At 39.2% G+C, this 12536-nt stretch overlaps 2 protein-coding genes across 2 annotated transcripts in view; one reads left to right on the forward strand and one right to left on the reverse strand.

The window, feature by feature from the left end:
• The first annotated feature begins 621 nt into the window (after positions 1-621).
• FAM71E1 (family with sequence similarity 71 member E1) lies at positions 622-5633 on the forward strand. The gene is made up of 3 exons (XM_029283005.1): positions 622-705; positions 4481-4659; positions 5393-5633. Exons 1-3 carry the CDS (start codon positions 622-624, stop codon positions 5631-5633), a joined length of 504 nt encoding a protein of 167 aa, XP_029138838.1.
• Positions 5634-6407: 774 nt separating this feature from the next.
• Positions 6408-12536, reverse strand: part of MYBPC2 (myosin binding protein C, fast type) — a 41050-nt gene continuing 34921 nt past the window's right edge. The window contains exons 27-29 of the mRNA XM_015810143.1: positions 11443-11629; positions 7296-7339; positions 6408-6630 (exon numbers count right to left, since the gene is read on the reverse strand). Coding sequence (XP_015665629.1) covers positions 7329-7339; positions 11443-11629 — 198 coding nt within the window. The 3' untranslated portion in view covers positions 6408-6630; positions 7296-7328. The remainder of the gene's footprint in view (positions 6631-7295; positions 7340-11442; positions 11630-12536) is intronic.

Consider the following 12536-nt stretch of genomic DNA (forward strand, 5'->3'; position numbering starts at 1 on the left):
TGCTGTTGTCCTTGGGTGGAATGAAAGATACAGCCCTATTGCCAATACTGAAATACAGGAGCCCTCAATTTACGACTGTTACCACAGACCTACCTGGCAGATACTTACGACCCAGATTCAAAATTTTGGTGATTTCCCCCCTCCCCCACCTCTCCCCACAGACCTCACTTTGAGCATTTAGGCAACAGGGCTGCATTTAGGGCATTTACTTCCAGTTTTCTGCAAAGCCAACCCACAGCAAATCATACATTTGCTTAATAACCATGGCAAAAAAGAGTCTTAAAATTGGGTCAGTCACATGACTGGCCAACATAATGATTGTCATGAATTACAACAGTGATGGGCAGGGTCCATTACAGTCATAACTTAAGGAATAACTGTAAATTTCATTTGCTAATTTATTATACATGAAAAGGGTAATCATCTTGTTCTTCACTTCAAACAACAAAATATCTTAGGCTAGTCCTGGCTTTCCTAGCCGCTCTGCTTTCGTTTATTTAAAATAGAAATTTGCAATCCTTTTAGATAATTCCCTTAAATTTCCTCTTCATGTTCTCCCCACAGGGTCTTCATCACAGTAGCCTGGATCCTTCTGTGTCCTCCATATATCCAAGCTTTGAAATGGGAGACCTGCGGAGGTGCCTGGACAGCGGGGAATATGGCACTCTGAAAGATTGTCATCTGTATGAAAGCAATTTTTTACAGGTGAAGCAGAATGGGAAAGACATTAGAAAAATATCCCCTGGTATTTATTTCTGAAAATATGAACCCCAAGGCTTCCTCCGATGCTCTTATGAAATGAAAAAGGGCAAGTGTAGTCTTTTCTGTGAATACTGGAATCCTTGAGATTGTTTACTTGGTAACTGCTACATACTCTTTTCAACACCATGTACAGATTACCTTGATTTACATCCATTCAACCCTTCAAGTTATATACAGTACTGAAAAAAGTGACTTACAACTATTCCTCACACTTACAACCATGGCAGCATTCCCATGGATATATGATCAGAATTTTAGCACTTGGTAACCGGCATGTATGTACAACAGTTGCAGCATCCTGGGATCATGTGATATGCCATTTGTGATCTTTCCAGCCAGCTTCTGACAAGCAAAACCAATGGGAGAAACTGTATTTGTTTAACAACAATGACTTGCTTAACGACTGTGGCAAAAGTCATAACATCAGGCACAATTTATTTAACAACCATCTTGCTTAACAACGGAAATTGGGTTTGTAACACGCGGCTTATATATTTTTTTCCCCACAGGCACGTTAGAAATGTACATCTCTGCAATGTTATTTTATTGTTATAACTGTTATTTTCCTTTCTATGCTGTCCATAAAATTCTTTGAGAAACTTAAGAATGGAATGAATAAATAAATTATTTCCACCCAGTCAACCTAGCCCCCTAGTAGGCTTGTATTAGCTGAGGCATAAGATTTTGAAACTCCACCGAAAAGCAGCAAGTTCTCCTTGAATCAGATAAGGTTCCATGAAAAAAATCAATTTGTTAGGCTTATATTGCCATATATAAAGCTAAAACAGTGTTCTTGACTGGTAAGATGTATCTAATTTGCTTGGTGGAGGAGTGTTATTACATTTTGAGGTGCATGGTTTTGTGTGCTGCCTGCATCTCGTGGATGGGGCTTTGCTTGTTTGTGCAGGCTGGTTGCTGGCATGCCGCTGTCTGGTACCAGTCCACAGACCGGGGTTTGGGGATCCCTGTGTTAGAGAAAGCTATCTTTTCTTACCCATCTAGATAAAAGATAGGAATCCTTACACCCAGTTTCTACTGACTAATATTTTTTTGAATTAAAGAAGCAAATCAAATGCCTTAAGTCAAACTGGAATCTGATATAGCATATAGAATTATATTTAATAAGCAAAGCCATTTTTGTGTGCCATTAATATGTTTCCAGGAATTAAATGTACTTAAGATATCTAATTAAGAAAAAAAATCAATAAAGCGTAAGAATAAAGTCATTTAAACATGTTATACTTCAATTATGTCCCAGCTTTATTTAGAAATTTGATTTTACTGAAATATATGTCAACAGCTCAGTTAGTGACTATGTGGGATAATGGGCATTGCAGTTCAACAGAGCTGCGGGGCACCAGGTTGCAGGAGGTTTCACTGTAGGAAATTCAGCATTAGTCTACATTGTTTCCTGCTGTCCCTAAAATGTCTCTCCTCTGTGCAATGAGAATTGTGATTTTTCTCCTAAGTCAGCCTTATATAACCTGATCTGCTGCAGGCAGTCTTTGAACTTTCATCAACATAAGACAGTTATGAAGGGAGTTTTGGCATATATCTGTCTTCTCTTCATCCTTTTATTTCTTTGACTATTTGGAATGGATTTTTCCCCTGACAGAATTTATATCAGGAATCTCAAATCTGAATCATTTCAAGGGACTGTTCTTTAGCCCAAGGCTCGTAGCATTGAAGCCCTATTGTATTTTGAATCTCTAGTAAGATTGAAAAAAAATCACGTCATTAAATATAAATTTATTAAATGAAAAAACTACTTCAAAAAGAGATACTTTTACCTTATTTTACCTTTATCACTTATTTGGCAGCATTTTTCATTAACTAGCATACCATTGTTTGTTTTGGCGATGGTTGTTCAATAATGGCTTAAAACCTTTATGCTAATTACCTATAACTTAGTAGAATTTATCACCTCAGAAGAGACAAGTATGCCTGAACATTATTTCTATTCTGCAAAGAATAAAATATTGTTCAGGTGTATTGCTTTAAGCTTCACCTACACAGTGAGATTGTCATCCCTTTCATCAAATGGGATGGAAGGAGTAACTTAGGTACCAGGAAGGGGGAAGACTGAGACTCCATCTGAGGGCAACTCCTGGGTGATCAGCAAGGAGAGCTTTGAGGTGAATGCAGCACTTTTTTTTGCCTCAGACCCTCATAGCAAGAGTAGCGGCAATGGTCTCACCAAGAGTGCAGCCTTATTCTGTCACATAAATACATATCCTTCCCAACTATGTTTCCAAGGCATCCTCACCACTATGTTTCCTGTCTCTGTTTTCCTTTCTTGAAGTGCCCCATCTAATGACTGCTGCAGACTCAAACAGGTTCTTAGAGAAACACTGGCCTTTCCTTCACTTTATTGGCTGGGGTAGGCACAGGCTACCAGCAGGGAGTTCAAAGATAATGGCCAGTAAGCAAGTAGAGATCCCTGCAACCATCCTATCACAATTCTTTGCCACCAATGACAAGCTGACAAGCCTTGGCCTGAGCCATAACAGGACTAGGAATGCAGCTATCTCTCAGCCGGGTGCAAAGTCAAGTCATGCTTTCTTCTTAAGCAGGAAGAATCTATAGCACCTGGCAAAGAACATCTGCTGCCTTAATCTCTCCTGCTATACGTATCAATAAGATGTGATGGACAGCTGCATGTAGACTGTAGGAGATACATTTGAGATTCCTAGTCTACATCAGAAATTCTGAAACTATAAGAAGTATACAGAAACTGAGAAGAAGCCAATTTGTTCTATTGGTTAAATGTGGGGTCAGGATGTCCAGGGAGTTCATTGAATGACTTGAGGCCATGTTTTTTCAGTGTTACAGAGTTGTTACTGTATGGATGTAGTCCTTTCTACACCGTCTTAAGGTCTCCTTGCAAAAAGGTGGGATATTAATGTAACTGATTGATGTACTTAGCCTAATCAGAATAAATGCTAAACCTGATCCAAAGCAAAATCTGACAAAATATACCAGTTTAAGCAAACTTTGTTGACTAAACAAGCATATCCTTTGCACTGGATAGACAAAGCTGCCACTGATTTTTAGAACCAAAATGATCTTTCTGCATCTATCACCAATTTACAAGTGGTCGGTGAAGAAAAATGTCAGAATTTCTATTCAATAAAGACATTGAGCCAAACTTGATTTCAGCTGAATTCATGGATAGTCTTGACAACAATATATAATACAATGGTTGCCATTGCCTTAGATGACCGTATCATAAATCCTCAGTAGATGAATTGAGTTCATTCCTAAAATTACCATTGCTTGATATCATTGCTTGAGCTTCAGCCCTCCAGATATTGCTCATTTATAACTTGAAACATCTGTACTCAGTGTAGCCAATGAAAAGGAACACTGAGAATTATAGTTCTGCAATATCTGGAAGAGCACAATGTTTCTATCCCTGACTTAATTTGTATTTAACAGTCTTAAAAACTTGGCAAATTTTCAGTGACTTGGATAAAGAGATGCCCTTTTTCTAATTCTGTCTTGTTTTGTACAGATTTCTGGCCTGTTGTTAATCAAGCTTATTGTTTATTAATGTATGTATCCCAGTTGGGTTTGTACAAGCATAGACTACTTATCAATCTTTTGACTCTCTGTTTTAGTTTAATAGTTTTTATGTAAAGACCATTTCAAAGCTTTCTCTTGTAATAGTCAGCGTAAAAGTTCAATGAAGCCCTCAAAATAAATGTTTCCCTTCCAGGTAACCAAGGCAGGAGATATTGCCAGCAGAGTCACCATGGGCATTGCTTCAAGCAGCTCATTCCTAGAGATGCCTGATCTTATGCTGCTGGCACGACCAGTTCCCTGCCTAACAGAACGGTGTGAATGTCAGTGCCCTGAAGCACTGCCTTTCCCGGATGAGGAGCTGCAGCTGTTTGCGTGAGTGCCTTTCACCGCACCACCATCTTACAGGGATGTACCCCCAAAGCTTTGTCTCTAGTTCATCTCGAAAAATGCATCCATATGCTAAATTTTAGTGTGATAGAAGGGGGGAAATTATTAAATGTATGGGGAGCCCTTATGTTACCTCAGTTTAGTTTTTAAACAATAGTTCTATTAAATTACGTTTTGCCTTGGTCATCCTCCATTTCCTCTGTTATCTCTACACGCCATTTTGGAGATCAGCCCTGAGCACATCACTCAGAGGCTGAATAGAAACTTAAGTCCAGAAAAATCTATGTGCCTCTGGTTTTAAGCAGGAGCGTTGGGGAGGGGGATGATTCAAAAAGTGCAAGATGGCAGCTTTGATTGAGCTGTTGCAGTCAACATCTTGATTTTTTTGACCCTCCCATGGACAGCTCTGACTTTAAGTCCCAAAAGTGCTTTTTCAAGAGGCAATAGGACTTTCTTGTTTTCTCTGAAGATGTTTCGCTTCTCATCCAAGCTTCTTCAGCTCTGACTGGATGGTAGAGAATGGAAGGATTTATAAATCCAGTCAGAGCTGAAGAAGCTTCTTGGATGAGAAGCGAAATGTCATCAAAGAAAAACAAAGTCCAGTTGCTTCTTGAAAAATGACTTGGATGACTGAGAATCTCCATAGACACTATGGCTTTAAGGTTCTCTCTCCAGTTTCTTCCTATCCGTATATATCTTCCCTCTCCTCCTTCCCCAGGCTTCTGCCCTTGAAGTTCGTCCGTCTCTATGTCCATGATGAGTCACGGTTCCAGCTCAAAGTCCGCCTGGCCAATGGCCGCACCTTTTATCTGCAACTTCTAACACACCCCCTCAAGCAGGATAAGATCTTTGGGCACTGGATACGGCTGCTATACCGCTTGCGCTTTTACCACAGTGATGCTCCCCTTACTTATGAAAAGGAGAATGTACTGCATCACCATAGAAATACCTTTATTTAGGTGAGCCTCAGCTCCTTTGTCCACTTCCCGCCCCACTATATTCCTCCAGTTGCCCAGGTCTCCACGAAGGGGCCTGATTCTTGGGATTCGATAGGGATTCAGACCCTGATGCTCAGAACTGGAGAAACAGTGAAAGCCTTATTGGAAAATAATGAGCGCCCAAGGCCTGCTAGGAAAGGCAGTTGGTGAAGCAGGTTCTGAAACTAGTAGGCAATTGAGTTATGCTAGAAAGATGCTAAGAACATTTGGGGTCATTTTGATATTGCAGATGACTAGGTTTTTTGGGTCAGCTTCCTTCGTGCCTTTGCCTGTCTGTCCCTATCTGTTTCTCTCTTTTTTTGCAGGAGGAGGAAAAGGAAATTTCTCCTGGTGAAGGAGAGGACGCTCAGGGGAACCAAGGATTTCTTTATCTCTCTCACACACAGAGAGAGAGAGAGAGAGAGAGAGAGAGAGAGAGAGAGAGAGAGAGAGAGAGAGAGAGAGAGAGAGAGACCCAGACACACACACACACACACTCAAATACAAAGTAAGGTTCTCCTTCCAGCGCCGGCTCACCAGTGTTGGATACCATCCTCCCCATATGGAGCTACTGCAAATTCCCCCACCCACTTACCCCATCAATAAATGAGTGAACAAAACTGCTTTCTACATAGCGGATAATTGTAAGACATCTGCTCAGACCAGCCATCCTCTAAACTAGAACATCTCTTCCTCCACTGTCTTCCACTCCACATTAGATGTTGCTGATCTTTCCAACAGGGAGAGGAATCCAGATTAGTCAATCAAGTTCACTTTATTGACACAGGAACTGACTGAACAAACAGACAGATTAGGAAAAGATTGGCTGGATTGTTGTAATTGTGCTCCAAATATGATATTTGTGGCTTCTGTAATAGGGTTGGTGGTAAAAAGAAGAGAGACTGTTCTTGATGCACTTCTGTCCAGCCTCTGCACAAAGCAGTAGAGGATCCTGGAGCAAAAATGAGGTGACTACATGCTGAGGAAAAAGCAGAGCAAGAATCACTGTGGAAATTGGGATTAAGTAGATAAACAGATCATTTGACTCAGTCATGACTTCCCTCTCAAGGCCCCCTTCCATGCTCCCTGTTCAGTCTTTCCAGTCTTTCAGGGCTCCCAAATAATTCATGTATGATAGAGTTCGTCTGCAGGAACCCAACCTGAGATCTACAGAATCATCTGGAATCACCAAACTTTGTGCTACAATAACAGTAATGGATACAGGCTTTACAGTATTTCATCTCAAAAATGGTTGGACGATACAGAAGATGCTATAAACTTGAGGGTGAAGAATGGACGGACGTAAAGGACTCATCCAGATTCTTTTACAGGTCTTAATCCAGTTTTTAGGATTTATATAGCACCCCTGAGTAAGACAGGTTGAATTTGCCCACATTTGGGGTGTAAAACCTATGTAAGCACCACCCTTTTTAAAAAGATGTAGTGCTAATCATCAGGTTATTTTCTAACACACCCAAGTCACTGCTTGGGAGGGGTTAGCCTAGATGACCTACAAGGTCCCTTCCAACTCTGTTATTCTAATTCTTTCTAGAGTAATACACAAATGCACTGTTGTCCTCTAGATCCCAATCATTGACTTATTCCCTCTTCAGATATATTGGAAAATATATACATGTTACTCACCATTTGCTTGAACTGACAATTGTGTCAACAAGATTACTGAGGTGCTGTTGGGGGAGAAGGAGGGAATAAAAAGGAAACACAAAATGAATGAGCTTGGGGGCTTTGTGTTAGTTTTGTGAAAACTAACACAAAGCCCTTTTTAACTCATTTGAGCAACAAATTCCACATCCTAAGTTGGGGCTTGAAGACTTTCCCTGCCTCTGCTGCTGGTTGTGTACCATCTCCCATTGACTGTATGATGTTAATTACAATTTAAAGCTGATAAGTTGCAAGTGCCTAGAATCTCAAGTTCCTCCTTATTCTTCAAAAGTAAAGTCTGCCTTAAATTTAACTTGGCTCATGAGTGACAGAAGAACATGTCCATAGGATCACAGAGTTAAAAGACCCCAATTAGAATATCAAATTCAGCCTTTCAGAAATATAAATTAAAATATCTCAGACTAATAACTATTTATGTTCCACTTGAGCTCAGCTAGTCAGAGGGGAGTAGTTCTCTAAGTGATCAGTTTCAGCATCCAACTGTCCCCCCTCTTTGGAAGCTTTTCTATCATTCAGTCAGTATCTGGCTTGTGATAATTTAAATCTTGGTAGTTTTCTTGCCAATAATATAGAAATAGTTTGCTAGTGACAACTCCAGGATTTTCTTTCAACTTTATAAGATAGTCTATTGCTCTGAAAGGTTACCCATAAAAGTATGGAGGCTTAGCCCTGCCCAGCTTCTGAACATAGAGTAAATCAGCTGCTGCCATCTACTGTTTTTCTTCTTCCCTTTCACATGTCAGCAGCAGATGCAACTTCTGCACCAGTAAGCTCCGTCTTATGTTGGGAGGCATTTATTTATTTATTTATTTGTTTGTTTGTTTGCTTGCTTGCTTTTTTTTTTAATTACATTGCCAAGATAGTTTGAATGCCACATCTTTCAGAGGCGCCATACCAGCATAGAACTCTCATTTGGTTCAGTAATACATAATACTTAGGCACTGCTGGGGTTAATACACACACACACAAACTTTATCTGGCACGAGGAAAACAGAAGGCTTTTTGGGCTTCTCGGTGCATTTGCTAATACTGTGATTTCAAAAATCAATCCTCTTTGCAGCCACCCATTAGCAGCCTTTTAGAAGGAATGTAAACTGCCAGACGAACACAAATACACGGGAACAAATGCACAAACAAGTGAGGAAAGCAGGCCAATAATCTAGCTCAGGGGTGTCAAATTGCTGGCCTGTGGGCCGGACGCATCATCCGGAAGCTGCGCCCACCCCATTGCTGGCAATGGCAAAACTGTCCCGATACGTCTCGCGACATCACGTGACGTTGCGAGTCTGACATGTCTGATCTAGCTGCTCCTGTTTCTTATAAAAGGAGAGAAGAGGATTTGTTTAATTCATAAACATTGAAAGCAGAATGAGAAAACTATAGGTAATCCTCAACTTACAACAGTTCATTTGGTGACTGTTCAAAGTTACAACGCTGAAAAAAGTGACTTATGATCGTTTTTCACAGTTATGAATTTTGAAACATCCCCATTATCATGCAATCAAAATTCAGATGCTTGGCAACTGGTTCATATTTATGACCATTGCTGTGCCCCAAGTTCATGTGATCGCCTTTTGTAACCTGACAAAGTCAATGGGGAAATGAGATTCACTTAACCAGTTTACTAATTTATCAGCTGCAGTGATTCACTTAGCAACTATGGCAAGGAAGGTCGTAAAATGGGGCAAAACTCATTTAACAAATGTCTCACTTAACAGAAATTTTGAACTCACTTGTGGTTGTAAGTTGAGGATTATCTGTATGTTCAGTGACTGACCACTTTGAAACAGCTTTCTATACTCAGCTATTAATTAAGTTTTGGTGGAGCAATGGTTGGTTGAATATGTTGTCTTTAAGTTTTAGGTTTGCAAGTATGCAGATAAAGTGCTTAATGTGCTTTCAGTCTATGGGAGAAAGCACAAAAGTTTTTAAAAGCATTGGGAATAACTGACAATGGAGAAGATTAGTAGAGTGGTAGACAGCTTAAGTATGAATGCTCTTAGTTTCTTCAGCCTCAGTCCCACACTGAGCTGAAGAAGGAACCATCTTTGTGACTGTTGTGAGGTACATAATAAATGTATATGTTATAATTTTTCATAATATAGATTATCTTGTATTTTATAAAAACTATTTAGAGCCAGTATTTTAAGATATAATCATATAGTCAAAATGCAGCCACATTTAACCTTGCTAAAGTGATGACATACACAACTTTTGGTTTGAAGCAGACATTAGTTAAATTGTATAGATAGGCAAGGGAACAGGGTTAAAACATTTGTATCATCCAGCTTAGACAAACAGACTCCTATTGTGAGCTGAGTTGGTGGAATGTCACGAACATGAAAAGGGTAAAACAAAGGTAAAACAAAGGAGAATTATTAATTGTACAGCTGCAGTGTCTAATAATTTTACTAGGTGATTGGAAAGTATGGGACAAGACTGGACCTATCAACTGGGTCTGGAAAAGAAGGCTGTGATGTATTCTACGGGACAGATATAAAGGTTTTTGCTGAACTAATCTGGGTGTGGCCCTTTGCTTGCAAGTAGAAGGGTCCATCAGCCTTTGCAAACTCTTCAATAAAATTTGTGTTGTTTTCTAACACCTTTGTAATGAAATTTATTTCATTCCTAACATTGTGGTTTAAAACTCTATGGTTTTGATTTAAAATACTAGAATGCAGATTTACATGGGCACAATGCGTGATATAAATGATGATGTTTTCCTTCAGAAATCCATTTTGCCCAATTCCTTTTAAAACAGATCTTGCAGCCTTTGCCACTTTTGTGGGTTGCCAAATGGCTTCAATGTTTTACTTTTAGGATACAAACATACCTGCTGCTTATGCAGCATAAGCACAATCACAAGAATGTTAATCAGCATTGCAAACAGGGGAAACATTATGAAATTGACTAGATTCAATCCGATGATACTCCCATTGTGAAATTGCCTAAAGAAGGAACCAAAAGGAGGTAGAGATACCCCTGATTTCTGCTTCTCTGAGTAAATTGCTAGGCAAAAATGGATTTACATCTCTTTTTTTTCTGACTCTGTCAAATATGCAGGAGTACAAAAAAAATTGATCAACTCTTTGCATGTTTACAGGTTGAAAACAGGACTAAAACTATGTCAGCAAATGGAATCTACAATTGGTGTACTACTGATTGCTAAAAATATTTCTTTGTTCTCCCACAATTATGAGGTATCCCAAATAACCAGGTGGCCAAACTAGAAAGTATTGCATTCTTCTATTAATCACTTATCTACTTGGGTAAAATATGCCTTTAGAAGAGATGCAGCCATCATGCCTCACGTTGTGAGGTAGATCCTGCCCAAATTATTGATTCCTTGTCCCTTTCTATGGTGCAGTGTGTTCCCAGAGGATTCTTTTGAATAACATAAAAAAGTGCACAAGGGTGAATAAGAAGGAAAAGATTCTTCATTATCTAAAGATTCTGAACTGGGGTAATTCCTTCCTCTGTGACCATGTCTGAAGTTTAATAATGAATTATTAATCAGCTTCTGTTCTGCTCTTAGCAGTAAGAGCTGCCTATAATGTATTTCCTTGCATTATTTATTTCCTTTCCTTTTGGGTTAAAGAGTTACTTCACTATAAAAGAAAAACGAGAAGAGAAAGTAAACCTGTAATTAACACACACACACAAGCAGAGAAACCAATTCAAAAGCCTATCCATGACTAATGCCCAAAAGCCTTGAATGGGAAGCAAAAGCCACAGAAGCAACAATCAAGAAGGTCTTAATTAATGATCCAGTCTTCTGTAAAAGATGCAATAATGCTTTGCTTGTTCATGCTGAACAAAGCTGGTGTTAGTGCAGCAAAAGCTTTTTCTTGTAAAAAAAAAATCATTAAACAAGTACAAAGAAACACCAGGCAACAATTACAAAATCCAGAAATGTGATAAGAAGAGTGACATGCTCAATAAAAGTGAGTTAGCAAAGGATGGCAATTCTAGAGAATGATTAATATTGGGATCATATGTGTGAACCAACACTGGAAAAAGTTAGAGGCCTAGCTGCAGCCGCTGCTTTACATCTCTGATAAATATCATTGATGCATTTCCAGGCCATGTCATTGTCACTCCAAATCACCTTTGACTTCCAGCTTGCACTCTACTATGGACTCGCCCAGTTCATTGATGGCCTTGCAGGAGTAGGTGGCACTGTCAAAAGGACTTGGTTTACGGATATTGAGAGTCAACACTCCTTGGTTGTTTTTCTGCAGAAATTTGGGGTCTCCACTGAGATCCATTTTGTTCTTCATCCAGATTACCTTCGGCTGGGAATGCACACAAGTGGGATAAAATAGAAAAGAATCCAAATCAAATATCTTCACCATCACACTCTAGTTTAACCCAGGGCCATACACTGTATCATAAAATTTTATAATTCCATAAACTAACTATTTCGATTGGAAGATTGTGCAAAAATCAAACTAAAAGTTTAGATATGTTATTTGTGCATTCTAGTAAAGTTCTTAAAGCTGCATTTTGGCTGTCCTTCCAGTACTCCAAATTCAGAACCACACATATTACAATTTAACTAGGAGACAATGCATCACATTGAAAGAAGAGCCAGGGCAGAAGAAAGAATGTATATTGAATTTTAAGGAATGTATTGCCACAATTATGTGGTGCTGCTCACTGACGTAGATGGCTTTAAAATCAGATTGGACAAGCTCAAAGAGAATAAGTCTACAGAAACCTGTTATACATGACCATTACATTCAGAGGCAGTATATTACATTTACAAAGGATGACAGGTAGTGGTATTTCCTGATGCCATTTTGAAGTGGCCTTCCTGGAAGCACGTGGCTGATCAACTTGAGAAGAACACTTAAAGAGTATAAGCATTTGATCTATTCCAGCAGGGCTCCTGTTATGATTAAATTTCCACTGAAACTCTTTCTACTTTCAGCTGTTCCCCTCTACCTACTCCTTATCCTTATCCTTTTTCTTTTCCTTTTCTTCATTGATTCTTTGTCCTTTTTCTCAGGCATCTATAGCCAGCTTGCCAAGCATAAATATAAGATGGGAATTACACATTAGCTCAGCAGACATATATTCATGTGAGGACAGAGAGAAACACTCTATGGGTTCTCTCTCACAAAATGGTTTGAATTTTTCCCCCTTAGCCTAATTCATTTAGATGGGAGTCTAGCTGAGACAAAAAATTGGTTCCAAGTA

This window comes from Protobothrops mucrosquamatus, unplaced genomic scaffold (genome assembly GCF_001527695.2).
Source record: "Protobothrops mucrosquamatus isolate PMUCROS unplaced genomic scaffold, P.Mucros_1.0 scaffold7, whole genome shotgun sequence".
Taxonomy (NCBI): domain Eukaryota; kingdom Metazoa; phylum Chordata; class Lepidosauria; order Squamata; family Viperidae; genus Protobothrops; species Protobothrops mucrosquamatus.

Excerpts from the sequence above, each read along its gene's own strand:
- FAM71E1 (XM_029283005.1), top strand. The coding sequence starts at position 622 with ATGGGAGACCTGCGGAGGTGCCTGGACAGCGGGGAATATGGCACTCTG. Across the intron at positions 706-4,480 it reads ATGAAAGCAATTTTTTACAG|GTAACCAAGGCAGGAGATAT; the intron begins GTGAAGCAGAAT and ends TTTCCCTTCCAG. Across the intron at positions 4,660-5,392 it reads GAGGAGCTGCAGCTGTTTGC|GCTTCTGCCCTTGAAGTTCG; the intron begins GTGAGTGCCTTT and ends CTCCTTCCCCAG.